Here is a 19,455-nt window from a genome sequence, read left to right on the forward strand (position 1 = left end):
ATAGCAGGGGTGGCCAAACTTGCTTAATGTAAGAACCACATAGAATAAACATCAGATGTTTGAGAGTCACAAGACATGAACACCAGATGTTTGAGAGCTGCAGGAAAGGAAGGAAGGCAAATGGAGGAGGGAGAAATGGAAAGAAAACAACTTTAAATGCATTTCCAAGCTGCTGGCTGGTTTGGCTTGGAGAAGTGATTTAAAGAGACAAATGTCTTCTCCACACTGGCCAACGGGGGGCTGGGGGGCTTTGAGAGCCACACAATATGTGTGAAAGAGCCACATGTGTTTCCTGAGCCACAGTTTGGCCACCTCTGCTCTATAGCATTATTTGCTGCTGAAGTCCCTCCCCTCTCCAAACCTTGCTCTCCCCAGGCTCCAACCCCCAAATCCTAACCCAGAGCGAGGAACAGCTGCTGCTAGTCGGAATGGACTATACTAACCTTGATAGACTAGCAATCTGAATTCAGAACAAAACAGCTTCATGTGTGGGAACTATCAGTGCCGTTCTAAGCAGACTTACGTCCTTCTAAGTCAACTGAGGTCAGTGAGTTTAGAAAAGGTATCTTTGCTTGCTCTGTATGAAGTGGAAATAGTACCTGAATTTTTTAAACATGGAAATCTTCCACCATGTTGCAGTTACGCATAACCTATGCTAATATGGACCTGGGCTATGCTGTTCATGTCACCTTAGACCTGAATTGGTCTGGACAGGAATGTGGCTTCTCAGTCATCTGAACAAGGGTTGGAATTGCCTTCCACATGAGCAAGGCTTTTTTTGTAGCAGGTACTCCTTTGCATATTAGGCTACACCCCCCCTGACGTAGCCAGTCCTCCAAGAGCTTACAGTAGGTCCTGTAAGAAGAGCCTTGTAAACTCTTGGAGGATAGGCTACATCACCTAATATGCAAAGGAGTTCCTGCTGCAAAAAAAAAAAAGCCCTGCTCATGAGGAAATGAGTTTGGGACTTCACAGCTTAGAAAACAAGATGTTTGGATGGAACATGATACAGCATGTTGTAGAGAAAGAGGAGGGAGGTAACTTTTCTTCCCTGTTCCCCAGATGCTCCTGTCCCCCAGTGAGGATGATGGGTTGTAGATTAGGACAGATGAAAGAACATGGGAACATAAGAAGAGCTCTGATGGATCAAACCAGTGGCTCATCTAGTCCAGCATCCTGTCTCACGCAGTGGCCAACCCGTTCCTCTGGAGGACCAACAGGAGGGCATAGAGTCTGAGGCCTTCACCTGATTTTACCTCCTGGCACACGGATTCAAAGAAAAGCACTTTGGGTTTTTTTGTTTTTAAATTATCAAAAGATGTGATCATGTCCATTATGTTAGTTGACTTTAAAAGAAGACAAGACAAATTCACAGAGGGCAAGTCCATCAATTACTACCAGCTAGGATGGCTATGTAGAACATCCATGTTCAGAGGCAGAGTATCTTGGAATACCAGCAACTGGGGCCACCAAAAGAAGAAGGCTTTGGGCTCCATGGTCTTCCTGTGGGCTTCTTAGAGGTGTCTGATTGGCTTTCATGGGAAACAGGATGCTGGACCTAGATGGACCTTTGGTCTAGCAATGCTCTTATTTTGGTCTAGCAATGCTCTTATTTGGTCTAGCAATGCTCTTTTTTTTTTTTATTTCTTCTGGAATGGCAAATTTAAAGACATTATGCTTTAAGCTTTGTTTCCTATTACCTCCTTTATATTCTTGCCATGAAAACATGTAAATTACACACACTTTTAATATTTGTACTTGACTACATTTGTACATGCATACATTTTATGAAGCTGAAGCTCAAATACTTTGGCCACCAAGTGAGAAAGGAGCACTCACTGGAGAAGACCCTGATGCTGGGAAAGACAGAAGGCAAAAGAAGAAGGGGACAGCAAAAGATGAGATGACTGGAGAGCGTTGCTGATGTAACTAACACAAATTTGAGCAGACTTCGGAGCATGGTGGAACTGGCCTGGTGTGACTTTGTCCGTGGGGTCACAAAGAGTCTGACTCGACTGTGCGAATGAACAACAAAAACATTTTATGACTCTTCAGTTTTGGGAGGGAAACAAGATCTTGGTTAATTAAAATTGTGCTTTCCAAAAACAGCACTGAAAAGTTACTGCAGCTTCTGTGGAGGGATGTCCTTCTGTTTGGCTGTGTTTGCCTCTCCAGCCACATGTACGACTTGAATGCCGTGTGAATTCTACGGATGCAAAACTGTTGGTGGGCAGCAAATGCTTGGAATGGTGCTGAGGTCCAGTTGGTGTGCTTTTCCAGGCTTGCCTCTATTGTCTAAACTTAGACTGGACATGTTTTCACTCCTGAGTGATTCTATATATAGAGGGACAATAGCCATTGTGTGGTGCTGGCTTGCTGGTTGGCACAGAAGGTGAAGAGCAGAGTTTTCAGCATGGTAGGTTTTGTCTTCTGTTCCCTTCTTTCCTTCATTCTCTCTTTCTGGTCTTTCCTCTCCTCATAAGAATCCTGAAAGGCAAACTCATTCTTGGTATTTAGTTTTGCATCCTCTCTTCTTTCATGCAACCATCAGCTTCTTCTTTCTTTTTGATACTGTTATGAGGTGGGATGATTCCTAGTTCCCAGACCCAGTAAGGAGTCCACTCTAGGGATGCCAGCCTCCAAATGGGACCTGGGGATCCCCCAGAACTACAGCTCATCTCTAGACTACAGAGATTAGTTCCCCTGGGGGAAATGGATGCGTTGGAAGGTGGACTCTAGAGCATTGTACCCTACTGAAGTCCTGCCCTCCTCACACTCCATCCTCAAATCTCGAGGAGTTTCCCAACCTGGCTCTGGCAGCCCTTCTCCCCCCCACATTCCCTGCCAGTGGGCAGGTGGGACCTAACAACCCAAAGTCAACTGATTGAGCAAGAAGCACTGCCATCTTGGCTCAGGCCTTCTGCCACTTAAGAACGTACCCCCAGAATCCTTTGTGGCAGTGCAAGGGATTCTGGGGCACATTTATACTTCCCCTCTGCCTTAACTTGTTATACCTTCACCTCAAATCCCTCAACAATGAGGGGACTGATGAGACCAAGTTGCTAGAGGTGCCCATCAAAAGTTTGCCTAGCTAGTCAGCTAGGAGCAGCATCAACCTAGCCTATGTCACCATTCCAGGCTGCATGTTTTGTTCACAGCTTAGTTTCCTGTACTAAGCACCAAGGTATGGGGTGAGGGTCCGTACTGACTTGCACTTTGAACATTACCTGGGATGTTTTTTGGCTGGTAAGTTGCCAGCTCAGAGGCACTTGGAAGTTGGATGAGAAATCTCTTGCAGTCGTAGCAGAGACACTGAAATACCTGCGACTATCCCTCCTAAGAGAGACCCACCTCTCTCCCTCCTTGCAGGCTTGTAGGAAGGCAAATGAACTAGGTTTTCTTTAGCAGAGTAGACATTTGGGCTGGCCAGCTGAGAAACTGTAAAGACCATTGCACTATATGATGCTTGAGGGTTCTGGCGAGGCTGCCTCTTTCATTTTAGCGGTAAGTGCCGCCAGTTACTTTATTGAATGTTTGGCTTTCAACTGCTTTCTGGGAGGCTGGAGCCTACCACTTTTTCACAATTTTTGTTCTGTGCAGCTCCTGTGTTCCTTCACTGCTTTGATGTAGTGATTTTTTTTTAAAAAAAAAATCTCATTCTTGTCTTTTTAAAGCCCTGAAGGCTCAGGCTAACTTTGATCTTGTCGGCTCTCAGACGTAGGGTCAGCCCTGTTTAGAACTTAGATTGGAAACCACCAAGGACGTCCATGGTCTCTATGGAGAGGCAGGCAATGGCAAGCCACTGCTGTTCCTCTATTGCCCTACAAACCCTAAAGGTCGCCATAAGTTGATTTTGACTTGACCGAACCTTCCACCATGCCTCCTTAAAGCCCCGTGAGCATGCAAATGAGGATGAAAAGACCCCTTTAAAAACAGCTGTGCCCTGATGTTTAGAAACTCCTGACTTTACAATGACAAAATTAACGGTTCAGCCCTTTGCAAAGTTACCCCAGTGTCAACTCCTTGATTTCAAGGGTCTTAGATTGGCATAGGATTGCACCATTAAGCCCGCTGTTGTGTTCAGATGACTCTTTTGGAAAGTTGTGTTTTGATCCTCACAAGTGTTTTTAAAAACCCACAGCATTATGCAGAGCAGTGATGTGCATTAAGACATGATCGAACCTTGTCGCTCTGTGCCTTGTATAAATGCCTAGACCTTTTTAAAAAAAGATGTCTGTGAACATCTAGTGGCTTTGGTGTGTCAAATAACTGAAAATGTGTGTGTGTGTGTGTGTGGGGGGGACTTTTCAAAAGATAAAAAAACATTCAGAAACCATGCTCTCCAAACCATGCTTCTTTCCCTGCCTCCTAGATAAAGTTTTTAATGCCTATCTGTTGTGCCAGGATTTCTCTCTGCATCCTCTTTCATTCCAATTTAAATGGGAATGTTTACAACATTATTCTTGGAATCGCACCATTTGCCACATCTTCCAGTTCCTTCTTGTACAACTCCCCCTTACCATGTGAGAGAGCCAGTTTGGTGTAGTGGTTAAGAGCACGGATTCTCATCTGGGAGAACTGTGTTTGATTCCCTACTCCTCCACCTACACCTGCTGGAATGGTCTTGGGTCAGCCATAGCTCTTGTAGGAGTTGTCCTTGAAAGGGCAGCTTCTGGGAGAGCTCTCTCAGCCCCACCCACCTCACAGGGCGTCTGTTGTGGGGAAAGAAGATAAAGGAGATTATAAGCCAATCTGAGACTCTGATTCAGAGAGAAGGGCAGGGTATAAATCTATGGTCTTCTTCTTCTTGTTATCAGTGCACACACGTGTCTCAGTGAACCACTGTTGATGTGATCATATGTACAGCCTTTGTGTGACAGTGTTTGCATCAAGGTTATTTTCGTGCAGTCTTTTACTGATGGGAGGAAAAAACACCTCACCCAAAGAACCATGTTGAAAACAAGGACTGCTTTTTTGGAGGGGAGAGTCAGTGTTTTATCAATGCCCACACGCACATCAGTAATGCAGCAGGGAATAATGTGTATGAATGGATGAAGTTGAAAGCTGAGCATGCATAATGTGTATGGTATATAAAAGAGGGGGGGGGGGTGAAAAAACACCCCAGAAGGTTTCAAAGTGTCATATTTCCACTCAAAAAACAAAATCAGGTAAATTCAGAACTCCAGACTTTGCGGTGAAATTTATAGAAGCAGAATCTTGGAGGTGCCATTTCTTTAGACAATCTTGTCCCAGTTTCATCCCCTGGCTTGCTATATGGAGAGGTTCCTCCTGGTTCCCCCGCCCCCCATGTTGTTGTCAGAATTTGGGGATGTTCTCTATAAATTCTAAGCCTTTTGTGTGCCAGAAAAATGCTTTTCGGAAGCACCTGGAGTCTCGAAGAAACATCCGACAGATTGGAAATGCTGGAAGGAAGGAACTCAATTCTCCCCCTTCCCCGATCTCCCCAACTGAATAATGATGGTAATAATCCTAATGAAGCAACCTGAGGATGTCTGTAGATAAGGAAGCGATCGTTCTTTATTAATCAGAGAAATGTATATGCAATTATGCTAAACGAACTCTGCAGGGAGGTTTTCCTACTCCCCTTGCAGCCCGCCCCCCTCACACTACACAATGTCTTTAAAAGATTTATAAAATATCACCCAGGGTTCGTGGCGTCGTAATATTTCAGCTGTTCTGCAATATGCAGTTCAAAGGGCTATTGGCGACAAAGCGCCATTGTCAAAATGGGTGTGGGGATCGTTAAAAGGCCAGGGACTCTGGCAGTCCGGAAATCAAGAGGCTGAGGAGAAAGAAGGTCAGCTTTTGAGCTAGAAACATCTGCTGCTATATACTGGACTCTATGTTTGGCGGGTAGTTTTCACACGCACCCGGGCTACTGTGGGAACACTAAGGACTCTGGGATACATTATGAGTTTGGACTTCAATAAGAAGCCAATGAGCAGTTCTGGCACAAAGCCTGACTGCCGTGATTTGGTATGGGGATCTGGGGGGTGGTTCTTGTGCGTGTATATAATAGGGCTACCAAGTTCCTGGGCCAGGTGGGGGTTCCCCCATCCTGGAGGTTCCCAACCCGCCAGTCCACATTGGGCTGGTGGGGGGATCCTCCCCCGACATCACCGGCGCGATGACGTCACTCGGAAGTGATGTCATCACATTGTCGATGTTGAGCGCTGGCCACTTTAGGAGCGTCCGGGAAAACTCTATGGTACTGGAGGTCACGGGGGACTTGGCAACCCTAGTATATAAGCAGGGTTGTGGCCCCACCATGTTGTCTTAGTATATAGTTACTAATAAAGCATGATTCCTGTTTTTCTCCGATGCATTGAACGCAGTATTTAACACCTGCTTTCTGACATATGGGAGGACCAGAACGGGCACTGTTGTATTGCACGTACCAACAGTCTCAGTTTACGGGGACATTCCCTGTTTTCTGGCACCCAGCCTTGGAAAACAGAGTTGCTAACTTTAAGGTGACACTTGGAGATCTCCCACTATTACAGTTGGTCTTCAGGTGACCAAGATCAGTTCCCCTGGAGAAAATGGCTGCTTCAGAGGGTGGGCTCTATGGCATTGCGCCCCACTGAGGTCCCTGTCCCTGTTCAAACCCCGCCCCCCAGGTCCCACCTCCCAAATCTCCAGGTGTTTCTCAACCCAGAACTAGCTACTGAGATATTTGGTTAACATAGGAGAGTTTTGCTCAGTCATAGAAGCATGATACTGAGTGCAGTGAATATTTATTATATGTATGTAACACTTGGCCCCTCCCCTAAAATCTGTGTGATTTAGTTTGGCCCTATCAAGTGGAGCTCTTGTTTCAGTTTCCAGTTTGGTATGTTAGCTGAAGTTGTTGGTTGTTGGAGTTGTCTCCTTGCAAATAAATGGCTGATCTTTTGAGCCAGCTTGTCTCTGCTGAATGGGCCTGAGAACATGTGCCTGAGTGAGTACACTACCCTGGGAACCCACAGCCAAAGGGAGACGTTGCTATCTGTGCTCTCTACTTGGGAAGGATTGTGACTCAGTGGCAACACTCACGTCTTGCAAACGGGAGATCCCAGCTTCAATCCCTGACTTTAAAGAATCTTAAGTGTGTGTGTGGGGTGTGTAGGTGTGAGTGTGGGTGTGGGTGGGTGGGAATAAACTGTCTGCCTGAGACCATGGTGATCCACCACCAATCAGAGTAGAGAATACTGAGCTCAACAGATCAATGTCTTCATATACAAAACATAGTGATGACCAGGGGCCATTTTGTAGAAAAATAGGTGATGGAGTTCATTAATATAACTCATTAGCATATGCTGCCCCAACCACCAGCCAAAAGCAACCCAGTGCAAGAAAGGAGAGCCCCGGGCAAGTGAGGCCTGCTTGGGCTGGCTAGAGATCCAGCCAACCAAGCAGGCCTTGCTCACCTGGGGCTCTCCTGGGCCACCCCCCCCCCCCAGTCAAAAGGCCAGCAAGCAACCCACTGCCCAAAATCACATAAGAAGTGGAGAAAGGGTGGTGTGGGCTTCTCCAGGGGTTGCTGGGAGTGTGGCAAAGCTCCTGTTGGCTGGCTGGCTGCCCGCTGTCCTAATCCAGGGATTGTTATGCAGCTGTACCTACTATTCAAAGGACAAGGTAGGTGGGGAGGAGGAGAGGGGTGCTGTCAGAAAGGTTCAGGGGCTGCGCTCCTGTGAGCTCCTGCTGAATTCAAGGCCTGGTGATGACCATAAGATAATTTTATGGCATGTAGGTTGCTGGCTAGCTGCCCTGACCTAGATGTTCCAGGCTAACCCGATCTCATCAGATCTCAAAAACTAAGCAGGGTCAGCCCTCGTTTGTACTTGGATGGGAGGCCACACAGGATGTACATCCTTGCTATGCAGCGACAGGCAATGGCAAACCACTTCTGTTCCAGTTCTGTGCCAGTTTGGTGTAGTGGTTAAGTGTGTGGACTCTTATCCAGAAGAACCAGGTTTGATTCCCCACTCCTCCACTTGCACCTGCTGGAATGGTCTTGGGTCAGCCATAGCTATCACAGGAGTTGTCCTTGAAAGGGCAGCTCCTGTGAGAGCTACTCTCAGCCCCACCCACCTCACAGGATGTCTGTTGTGGGGGAGGGATATAAAGGAGATTGTGAGCCGCTCTGAGACTCTGATTCAGGGAGAAGGGCAGGGTATAAATCTGCAATTCTTCTTCTTGCCCTGAAAAGCCCAGGTGAGAAGACAAATGGTACAAAGGAAAGAATCTTTAATGATTGTATAACCCCTACATGTTTTGCGTGCAGCTTTGTCAGGGGGCATCTTTCAGATTCTTTTTAGATCTGTTCCCATATGTACCACTTTAGCAGGCAGTAGCTAGAAGCTAAGATGACTACAGGAACTTTCACATTCAGAAGCAGTAAACCTCTGAATACCAATGCTAGAAGAGAGCACCAGGGAAGGCCTTGGCATCTATGTCCTGTTGTTAGCACTCCAGGGCATCTGGCTATTGTGTTAAACAGGATGCTGGGCTTAGATGGACCGCTAGTCTGATCCAACAGACATCTTCTGATCCAACAGGACTCCTCCTTCCCCAAACATTCTGGTTTGAATTCTTATCTCCTAATTTTGATATCTCCTAATTTATCTCCTAATTTTGATCCAGATGGCCCAGGCTAGCCAGGTCTCATCAGATCTCAGAAACTAAGCAGGGATATAGAATCATAGAGTTGGAATGGACCACCAGGGTCATCTAGTCCAACCCCCTGCACGATGTAGGAACTTCACAAACACCTCCCCCTAAGTTCACAGGATCAGCATTGCTGTCAGATGGCCATCTAGCCTCTGTTTAAAAACCTCCAAGAAAGGAGACCCCACCACCTCCTCAGGAAGTCTGTTTCACTGAGGAACCGCTCTGTCAGGAAGTTCTTCTTCATGTTGATCCAGAAATTCTTCTGATTTAATTTCAACCCATTGGTTCTGGTGCTACCTTCTGGGGCAACAATTCCACACCATTTTCTATATGGCAGTACTTCAAGATGATGATCGTATCACCTCTCAGCTGCCTCTTCTCCAGGCTAAGCATCAGCCCTAGTTAATACTGGAATGGGAGGCCACCAAAAAAAGTTCAGGGTTAGTGCACAAAGGTAGGTAATGGCAAATCACCTCTGTTCATCTCTGGCCTTTAAAACACTGTGGGGTCACCCCTGTAACTTGACATCACTTTCCACCAAGCTGTCAACCATAATGCCTGTTAACCATAAGCACTACACCTCTGAATACTGGTTGCTATGGAGCAATAAATGTGAAGGCTTTGGGCTCTGCGTTCCTGTTTAAGAGCCTTCTGGTTGGCCATTGTGGGAAGGAAGTTGCTAGTGGAAATGGATTTGTAAGTCAGATCTGCTAAGGTTTGATAGAAAGGCATAAGGCCAGGTCTGTGTGTTCTCAGCCAGTCTTTATATTTAAATGTCAGAGTCCAACTCTCTCGCCACAAATCAGTTCAGGTTGCTGACTCCATCCTAGCTCACCTTCTTCCATCTCATGCAAATGGGTCGTGGGCTCTTGCACCAGTAGGCAGTTGCTTCTCTCTCCCTACCCCAGAAATGTTTTATATATTCAAAGATCTCCTCTCACTGATGAATCTAACCGCTCTATGCTGAAAGGAATCTGAACACGAAGCCCTTTTCCGTTCTCAGATACTCAGGCATCACTTTATTGGCATGCATTGTGATGTCATAAACCAAGACGCTTGGATTAGATTTATCATCTAATTATAGCAGAACTGGAAAAAGGAGGGATAAAAAAGAAATGATCATAGGTATGGAATGCTTTCCATAAAAGGAGAGGATCAAAAGATTACAATACACTGACTGCAAATGGAATTGGTTCCAGTAGGGTGGAGGGGCAACCCAAGATGTGGATGGCTTGAAAACAAGGTAGACCTAGGTGGCTGTCTAGGGCAGCTCCTTTTAAAGGGTAGCCTTGTGGCTGTAGAGCAGATTGACAGGAAAGTCTTCCAGACCCTCTGCTGTGTTTCTCCATGCAGTCAATTCATGTCTGCTCCTTGGACTTGAGTGCAATTATAGACCAATTGGCTGGCTTGCGGACAAATGGGTGACCCTCTGGACTAGATAATAATAAAATAGGAGGCACTTCTGAGCATGTGCGGTGTGTTTTGCTCAGCCTTTAGGTTTTCTGGGCTTCTTGACCTGGTGTTTACAATTCAGCATCCCCCAGAAGAAGCCATACTCTCCATCTCTGATCTTTACCCTGAATGGCAGCGCTGATTCATGTTGTCAATCATCTTTTTCAAAAGTTCCAGGAGCAGGGCAAACCACAAAATATTGGGCGTGCATCCTCCCCATGATTGTCCAGATATGCACTGTCTCACCACGTTTTCTTGAACATGGAAATGTGTGCATTTTGCATGTGCACAAAGCTTTGTTATGTGCAGACCAGAACCCTAGAAAATCCCGTGGTCAGTTTGTACAAAGCAAAGAGGTGTATACATGCAAAAGAACATGTCCCTCTGTTGAGACAACATGGTGCCTCCTTCTGTCAGGATGATCTATGTGCAATGGATTGGTACATGTGAATAGGACATCTGCATTGGTGCATGGTTGGTACATGTGAATATACTTCTGAAAACCATTTGTGCCATTTTGCCTAGGGGCTCATGTGGCTCTCAGCAGCCCTACCTGGATGTGTCCACCTGGGTCCAATATCATTCTGGAACAGCCGGACAGTCACAAGGGGGTTTCCAGAGAGACGCTGTGGCTGCAGTGAATGTCTTTGGCTTCCTTCATGCTCACACGCTCAGCTGTTGGAGGGCTTACTTGAGAGACTCTCATGGCTACCCTCCCCCTTTGACCTTCATAAGGCAGGATATAAATATTTGAATGAGTAACATGAAACAAAATACATAACCTGCCAGGTTATAGACAGTTTTAGCAATGACTGATCCCGTGGAAACCCATGGGTAAGATACGCAAAGCCATGATTTGTGCAAGCCTGGGAATCATTATTCGCATCAGGCTTTGCCATTCTTAAGTTTAGATCAGTGGCCCCCAACCTTTTTGGCACCAGGGACTGGTTTCGTGGGAGACCATTCTTCCACAGACCAGTGGGGGAGACAGCACTGGGGTTTTTGCCCCTGCCCACACCACATCCCTGCCCCCCATGGGGGTCTTTAAATGGGTGGGGAGACTGAGGCTGTTTATGCCTCCTCTCTCATTTAAATACCCCCACCAATCAGCTGATCAGTGGAGGTCTATAAATGAGGGGTAAGCTAAGGTCACAGCAGCGCTGCCCCTTCTGCCAGCCCAGGACCCGGGCGGACGAAAGAGGCGGTGTGGCCTCGCCATGCCACCTCTTTAGTCCTGGGCTGCTCTGCCTTGCTCCGTGGCCCGGTTGTTAACAGGCCATGGACCGGTACTGGTCCACAGCCCAGTTGTTAGGGACCCCTGGTTTAGATTATAAGTACTGTGGGAGTAGGGACCTAACTTTGACCCATGAAACTCTGTTAAGCCTGGTATGTGAGAATGGTGTTGGAAAGTGGTCTCAAGTGACAGCCGACTTAGGGCGACCCTGTAGGATTTTCAAGGCAAGAGATGTTCAGGGGTGGTTTGCCTTTGCCTGGCTCTGCATAGTGACCCTGGAACTAGCCTGAGCCCCCCACGTCAGGGCAAGTATGTGAACGACACTATATTTATCTTTGTTATTCTGTGAAACCGGCACGCAGGTCATTCATGCTATACCAATACTAATAATATTAATATTTATGGTCCACTTTTTTACCAAAACGGCACATGGAGTAGGTTACAATGCTGAATACAATATAAACCAAAAGCAATACTCAGATTAGTGTGAAGCAATGAAAATACTGGCTACAGTGCAAGAAAAGTAAGTCAAGCATAGATTCTTGCACAATCCAGTAAGTGCAAGAAAAGTAAGTCAAGCATAGCATTAAATCAATAGATGCTACACATGGCAAGTATTGTCTGTTTTGCTCTTATTGCCACTGCAAAAGCAGAGGTATTTGTATTGCTAACAGAGCATCCATGCAGGAAAACAGAGCATCCATGCAGGAGTTCTGTGCATGGCCTCCTCTACCAGCCACCAGCTCCCTTGCATTTCCTTCTCCTGCACAGCCAGAGAGGGTCTCCCCCCACCCTGTTTTTAAAAATCAGCAATTGCTGTTGTGCTATAGTGCAGGAACGTTAGAATGATCTGTTGCCATGATCTACAAGTTCCTCTCAAATTCCCAACTTTCATTTAGAAGGTCCCAGGTTCAATCCCCAGCATTTCTAGTTAAGTGGACCTGGTAGTAGGTGATGTGAAAGACTTCTACCTGAAACCTTGGAGAGCGTCTGCCAACCTGAGTAGATCGTTCTGACCTGATTCTGTATAAGGTAGCTTATATTGTCCAGAAGTCTGAGAACAGTACAACTTAGGGTTGCCAATCCCCAGGAGGGGGCAGGGAATCCCCTGGTTTGGAGACCCTCCCCCCGCTTCAGGTTCATCAGAAAGCGGGGAAGGGGGAGAGAAATGTCTGCTGGGCACTCCATTATTCCCTATAGAAACTGATTTCCATAGGGAATAATGGAGAATTGATCCACTGGTATCTAGGGTTCTGGGGGGGGGCTGTTTTTGGTAGAGGCACCAGATTTGTAACATAGCATCCAACACCTTTCTTCAAAAGACCCCTCAAGTTTAAAAATGATTGGACCAGAGGGTCCAATTTTATAAGCCCCAAAAGAAGGTGCCCCTATCCTTATTTCCAATGAAGGGAAGGCATTTAAAAGGTGTGCAGTCCCTTTAAATGTGATGGCCAGAACTCCTTTTAGAGTTCAATTATGCTTGTCACAACCTTTCTCATGGCTCCACTCCAATGTCTCCTGGCTCCACCCCCCAAATCCCTTGAATTGAACTTGGCAACCCTCGTACAACTCCTGTTGGCCCTAGCAATTAATTTTCTAATCACGAATGAGTCAACAGGTGCTAAAAGCAGGATGAGTTTGATTTTCAAATGTGTTATTTGTGAAGACTGCATCATCGCTAGCTCTACACAACTATTAAAAGCAGCGGATGTGTGCATTCACTTTTGCCTCTGGTGACCTCTGCTTTTGGGAGCTCCGGCTGAAGTCTTCCTGAGGAACAACCCTAGCTCCTAATCATTATGCCATCCCACTCTAAATATGCATCAGATGAGGGCTGGTCCTACCACTAGGCAGACTAGGTGATTGCCTAGGGTGCCAGCCTTCTGGAGGTGTCAAATTGGGCACCCCCCCCCCATGTGACTTGGTGATGTTATCAGTGCAGGGGGTGTGCCAGAAGTTAGCCTTGCCCAGGGTGCAAGACAGTCTGCATCAGGCTGCAAAACATCTCACCATTGGGAGCCCCAGTGGCTAAAAGTGTTGTGTTACTGCTCATCCCTAACTGTGATTATTCATTTTTTTAAAAAACAACTTGATAGGCTCCCAAAATGGCAAGGAAGAAGAAAGAAGGAGGCGGCTCCAACGTCTTTTCCATGTTTGATCAAAGCCAGATCCAGGAGTTTAAAGAGGTAGGTTTGTTGTAATACTACGAAGGGTTGTCAAGGTGTGAAAAGTCCGTTGTTGACTGATTCATGACCTGAATGATAACCTATTAGTAGTCATTCCTGAGACTTCCCCTGGCTGATTCCATCAGATGGCAGGCCCATTCTTGACCCAAGAACTGGTCACCAGTATCAGATATGGAATGTAGATTCCATATCTAATACTGGTTGCTAATGGATTATTCTTTATTAAATGCTTATATGTTCCTCCTAAAAAAAAAAGCCCTGGTTTTGGTGGTCTTTATCATTACAATTGGAGGAACTTCCTAGAGCAGGGGTGGCCAACGGTAGCTCTCCAGATGTTTTTTGCCTACAACTCCCATCAGCCCCAGCCAGCATGGCCAATGGCTGGGGCTGATGGGAGTTGTAGGCAAAAAAACATCTGGAGAGCTACCGTTGGCCACCCCTGTCCTAGAGCACCACCCGGCAGTGACATCTCATCCTTCCCAAACTCCACCCCCCCCCCAAGTATTACACTCCGAATCTCCTGGCATTGGCCAAGACAGTGGTGGTAACGCTAGTTAGTGATGTGGCTGTCATGTAGGAATTTTCAGAGGACAGTCTAGGAAGCCCTGGAAAACCCAGTCAACTCTTCTGAGTGGTGCCACTGCCCTTCCTGTGGGATTTAAAGACCCCACTGACCAGCTGGTCGGCAGGCTGTTTAAATGGAGGGGGAGGATGGCCTGGCTGCTTCTGCTGGTGCTCCCGTGTGATCAGGAGAGTGCCCAGGAGTAGGTGCCGGTCTCCCGGGCGATTTAAAGGCCCTGCTGATCAGCTGATTGGCAGGATCTTTCCTGGGTGCAGGAAGGGCAGTGGATGTTCCTGGGCGCCCTCCCATGTAATTTAAATCACCCAGGAGGGAGGAGGTGGCCACCATCCTCCCAGGGCACATTCAATTTGGAATCTCCCAGGGCTAGCACACCCTAGGTGATTGCCTAAAGTCACCTAATGAGCATGCCGGCCCTGCTTCTGAGTGGTGTCTGGATGGGGCTCGGCTGCTATCCAGGGGCTAACAAGGAAGGTGGGAATGGTTTGGGACTTGGGAGCATTGGCTGCAGCCCAGCTCCTCTCTGTGCTGAGTGCTGATTTACTAAGGAGACGGTGAGGTGGGGTTAATGAGGCTTCTTACCCACAGAGATTTTAAGTGTCTTAATGCATAATAGTCTGGTATGGATAGTCTGGTATGGGCTGCTGTGACTATCAAGATTCATGTGGGAAGGTCCATAAGAACTTTGGCTTCAACAAAGTCAAGAGCCAGGGATAATCACAATCATTTTAGCCAGAGGAATACCAAGAAAGGCCAGCGTTGTTTACCTATGAAAGTATTGGTGTGCTAGCAAACAAAAATGGTGGTGGTGGTGGTGGGGGGGGAGAAATGAAGATTGTACTTGGTTAGACACACTGGGAGCCAGCTGACCCCCAGAGGCAATGGGAACCACCTGGCAATGGACAGGTCCAGGTGATGATGACAGACATAGACCATCTCCTTTGCCTTCTTCCACGCTGCTGGCCTCAGTGGCACTGACAACCTCTGAGGACCTTGGCTGTGTTGCTTTGGTGGAGAACTAGCCTTGTAGGCCAAGCAATGTGGTCTGGGGTGCAGTTGCACAAGTTTGCCAGGGGGTTGGTTACCAAGTACAAGCCTGGTTTTCCCCTTCCCTTCATCTTTTATGTTTCTCAACAGGCATTCACGATCATGGACCAGAACCGAGATGGTTTCATTGACAAGGCTGACCTTAGAGACACCTTTGCGGCATTAGGTAAAAACAGATGTTGTCTACTAACAGTAAGCTAAAATTGCTGCTTTGTGGTCTCTGTTGAAAAAATGCAGAAGGCATGATGATTCTCAGTTTTAATGTTGAAGTGATATGCCCGCCAGTGTGAGGTAGAAAAGAAGAGAAGGGGGAGATTGGATTTATACCCCACTCTACACTCTACACTCGGAATCTCATTGATTTACAATCTCCTTCCCTTCCTCTCCCCACAACAGACACCCTGTGAGGAAGGTGGATCTGAGAGAGCTCTGAGAGAACAGCTCTGTAAAAACTGTGGCTTGCTCGAGGTCACTCAGCTGACTGCATGTGGAGGAGTGGGGAATCAAGCCCAGTTCTCCCAGATTAGAGTACACACACTTAACCACTACACCAAGCTGGCTCTCAGTGTAGTGGCTCTCTCTGTAGTGATTGAGAGTGTTGATCTAGTATCTGGGAGACCGAGGTTCCAATCCCCACTCGTGCCATGGAAGCCCAGCTGGGTGACCTTGGGCCAGTTACACACTCTCAGCCCAGCTTACTTTACAGGGCTATTATGAGGGTAAAATGGAGGAGAAAAATTATATAAGCCACTTTGGATGCCCATTGTGGAGAAAGGTGGGGTACAAATGAAGTAAGTAAAACTAAATAAAAATCTGGAAAGAGGTATGAGCAGGACTTTTTGTGTAGAAAAAGCCCAGCAGGAATTCATTTGCATATTAGGCCACACCCTCTGACATCACCATTGATTCCCGCAGGGCTTTTGTAGCAAAAGCCCAACAGGGACTCATTTGCATATTAGGCCACACCCCCTGCTTGCCAAGCTAGTAAGAACTGCATTCCTGTGCATTCCTGCTAAAAAAAAAAAAAGCCCTGGGTATGGGTATCTTTCCACTTGATTCCCCCCAAGTTACTTGCTTATAATCACATAAATACAAACAACAGGTTACCCACAGTATACCTTCTCCCTTTTATCTGAACACAAGTGATCCCAAGGGTCTTCCTTTGGATCTAAAAGAAGTTTACTTCTCAATATTTTAAAATATCAAAAACACACAGCTTATTCCAGTTCAGTAGATTTCTCCCTAAAAGGGCTACTGTTTTTAAACAACACTGTGAAGACCATATTATTAAAATTGGACTCACAGGTTTAGTGACTGATTGGGCACAATGCTCAAAGGAAAAATCCAGAAGGGTCAGTTCTATTGTGTGTTCCTCTTCCTGATGGGTAGCTGTTCTCCTGGCTGTACTGCATGTTTTCTGTGCAAAATTGATTTTACAGAACGAGAGCCATCCCACGCTCTCCTGGTGCCAAAATGTGTGGCTGGCATTCTTTCTAAAGAGCCGTGATCCTTCTTTCTGTCCTCAACCCTTTGATAAAGAGCCCTCCCCCCTTTTCAACTAAGAATGCCCTCTTGGGTATTTCCAATTTTGGCTTCCCATCTGGACTTTTCGAGTTGACCCACTTATTTTTGAAAGCATCCTGTAATTCCTTCATGTTAAGATTTCTCATCATGAATCAATTCTCTGAATATGGCATAGCTAATAGGAGGTCAGTGATTGCTTATTCTTCATGGCCATCCACAAATGAAAACGTACATATGTGGCTGGACACATTGGCAGCAGAACCCACATGATCTATCCCAGGATTTCTATTGTCCTTTGCAAGTGCTAGAAACTAGAAGATAATTGGTTACATATAGTTCTCAATTGAACTGGTAAGCTCTAAAGGACAGACTGTTGGTATTTTATACCAGCCTGGCCAATCTACAGGCTTGATACTACCTGCCAGTCTTAGGAGCTAATGCAGCACACCATGATTTTCTGCTTGGGATAGAAGAATAAGAATAAGAATTGCAGATTTATACCCCACCCTTCTCTCTGAAGCAGAGGCTTACAATCTCCCATATCTTCCCCCTACCACAGCAGACACCCTGTGAGGTAGGTGGAGCTGAGAGGGCTCTCACAGAAGCTGCCCTTCCAAGGACAACTTCTGCCAGAGCTATGGCTAACCCAAGGCCACTCCAGGAGCTGGAAGTGGAGGAGTGGGGAATCAAACCTGGTTCTCCCAGATAAGAGTCCACACACTTAACCACTACACCAAACTGGCTGTCAGAACAGCCCCAGTGATTTGCAAGCACCACTCTATTCAGACCTCTGAGGTATCTTGGCACCTAGCAAACATCCTGAGTATCTACTTGGTGTAGGGCTGCCAAGGTCCCGGACTGGGTGGAAGTTCTCCCGCCCTGGAGGTTCCCAACCCACCAGTCCACATTGGTCTGGCAAGGAGATCTTCCCCTGATGTTGCCAGCATGATGACGTCACTCGGAAGCATGCAAAAATAGTCCCCCACTGGAGGTCATGGGGGACTTGGCAACCTTAACTTGGTGACAGATTGCTCTCCCAGCTCACCCCACCTTCAAAGAAGTTTCTCTCCTTCAGTTCACTGCCACCAGTTAGTTGTTTGTGGAATTATCCACAGAGATGGCCAGTACTCCCAGCTTCCTTTCCTGCATTGCCATTCTAAAGCTTTGCATAGTGCCTGTGTTTCCCACTACTCGGTGACTGGTTACCATAGGAACAGCATAACATACTTACACACTCCTGGAAAAATGGTGATTTAGCAACTGACCATGTCCCTGCCCATGGCACCTCTTTTAAATAGCGTGTTCAAACAGTGGAGTTCAACATGGTACAGAGAACGACTAGCAGAATTTTAAATAGTAAAGAATGTGTTAAAAATAAAAGGTCTACACACATACTTTCTAATAGCAACAGATTGAGCAAGGAATGCAAAAGAAAGGTGCAAACATGCAGTTCCCCTGTTCCTCACTCTATACCTGCCCTAGCTGATCTTATTCGAAGGCAGGCCTTTTAACTTTGTAGTTACAGTTTGCTAAAAACTTCCCTTATCTGTGAGTCTTTGTCTAGGCAGCAGCCCTTTGACTGCTTCATGTAGCAATGGCAGCTGTCAAGATGGACCTCAGATGTGAGAGCTCCCTTGTCCAAATGAAATTCGCCAGAATGAACCTCCCATTCTCCCTTTGTGTTAAGGTATTTAATATCTTCTGTTTCTCCACCCTCCTTGTGGGTCAAATAATCCTTTCCTAAAATCTCCAGGAAGATACAGTCCAGTCCCTTGCTCTTCCAAGCCTCGATATTCCTTCTAGGTATCCAATTTCAGCTTAAGTGTGAGATGGCCTCTTTGTTGTCTCTGGCCAGGATGTCCGTTAGCATTTTCAGAATTTGATGACTGGCAGAACAATCTGAGAATGCTATAACAATCTGAATGATCGACTATGGGGCAAGCACACGAAGCCAGTTGCAGGTGGGATGTCTGATCAAAACTTCCCGTTACGAAATAAAACGGTGTAATTAGAGGCACGGCCAGATGACACCAAACCTGTAGTGTGACTGCAGCCTTAGCTAGCATAGTGCTGATACAACAGACACCTGCTGTGCAAATATCCAGAGCAAAGTGAGTACAAGTTTCCCCCCTTCTTAAAAATAAAGGTTAGCAACAGGCAACCCGACATATCCTACCCCACCCCCTGACACAGCCCAGAAAAAAATTATGGGTTATGGAAATACCTATTGCGGATCAGATATTAGAAAGTATATTTTGGGCTATGTTTTACCACTGTTGCTTTATATAACAGAAATAATGCTGTGATTTTATAGGCCGCCTGAATGTCAAGAATGAAGAATTAGAAGAGATGATTAAGGAAGCTCCAGGAGCCATTAACTTCACTGTCTTCCTTACAATGTTTGGTGAGAAGCTAAAAGGTAAGGGTAGCGAGAGTGAACTCTGCTCAGTTTGCTTTAGAATTGGCTTGATGAAGAGCACCTAGAGGTAGAATGGTCTGTATGGTGCATAAATCTATTTATGCCAAAGCAACTGCCTTTTAATGTTTATCTAAGGCACAGGTCTCTTTTCACATATGCACAATATGACATGCAGAAATCCAACTGGTGACAGCCAATGTAAAATAATGGTTAAACTAGGAATGGAAAGAACTGGATTCAAATCCACCTCTTCCCATGAAGGTTGGCCCACTCAGTCTAATCTACCACCCAGAGCTGCTGTGAAGATAAAATGGAGGAGCAGAGAACCACAAGGACCCTG

At 46.3% G+C, this 19,455-nt stretch overlaps 1 protein-coding gene across 1 annotated transcript in view; it reads left to right on the plus strand.

Moving 5' to 3' along the window:
• Positions 1-2,342: 2,342 nt before the first annotated feature.
• The window catches only part of MYL10 (myosin light chain 10), a 33,706-nt gene continuing 16,593 nt past the window's right edge, over positions 2,343-19,455 (plus strand). The window contains exons 1-4 of the mRNA XM_060258910.1: positions 2,343-2,416; positions 13,456-13,545; positions 15,263-15,338; positions 19,011-19,115. Of these exons, the coding sequence (XP_060114893.1) occupies positions 2,414-2,416; positions 13,456-13,545; positions 15,263-15,338; positions 19,011-19,115 (274 nt within the window). The 5' untranslated portion in view covers positions 2,343-2,413. The remainder of the gene's footprint in view (positions 2,417-13,455; positions 13,546-15,262; positions 15,339-19,010; positions 19,116-19,455) is intronic.

The sequence above is a fragment of the Heteronotia binoei genome, chromosome 18 (genome assembly GCF_032191835.1).
Source record: "Heteronotia binoei isolate CCM8104 ecotype False Entrance Well chromosome 18, APGP_CSIRO_Hbin_v1, whole genome shotgun sequence".
Taxonomy (NCBI): Eukaryota; Metazoa; Chordata; class Lepidosauria; order Squamata; family Gekkonidae; genus Heteronotia; species Heteronotia binoei.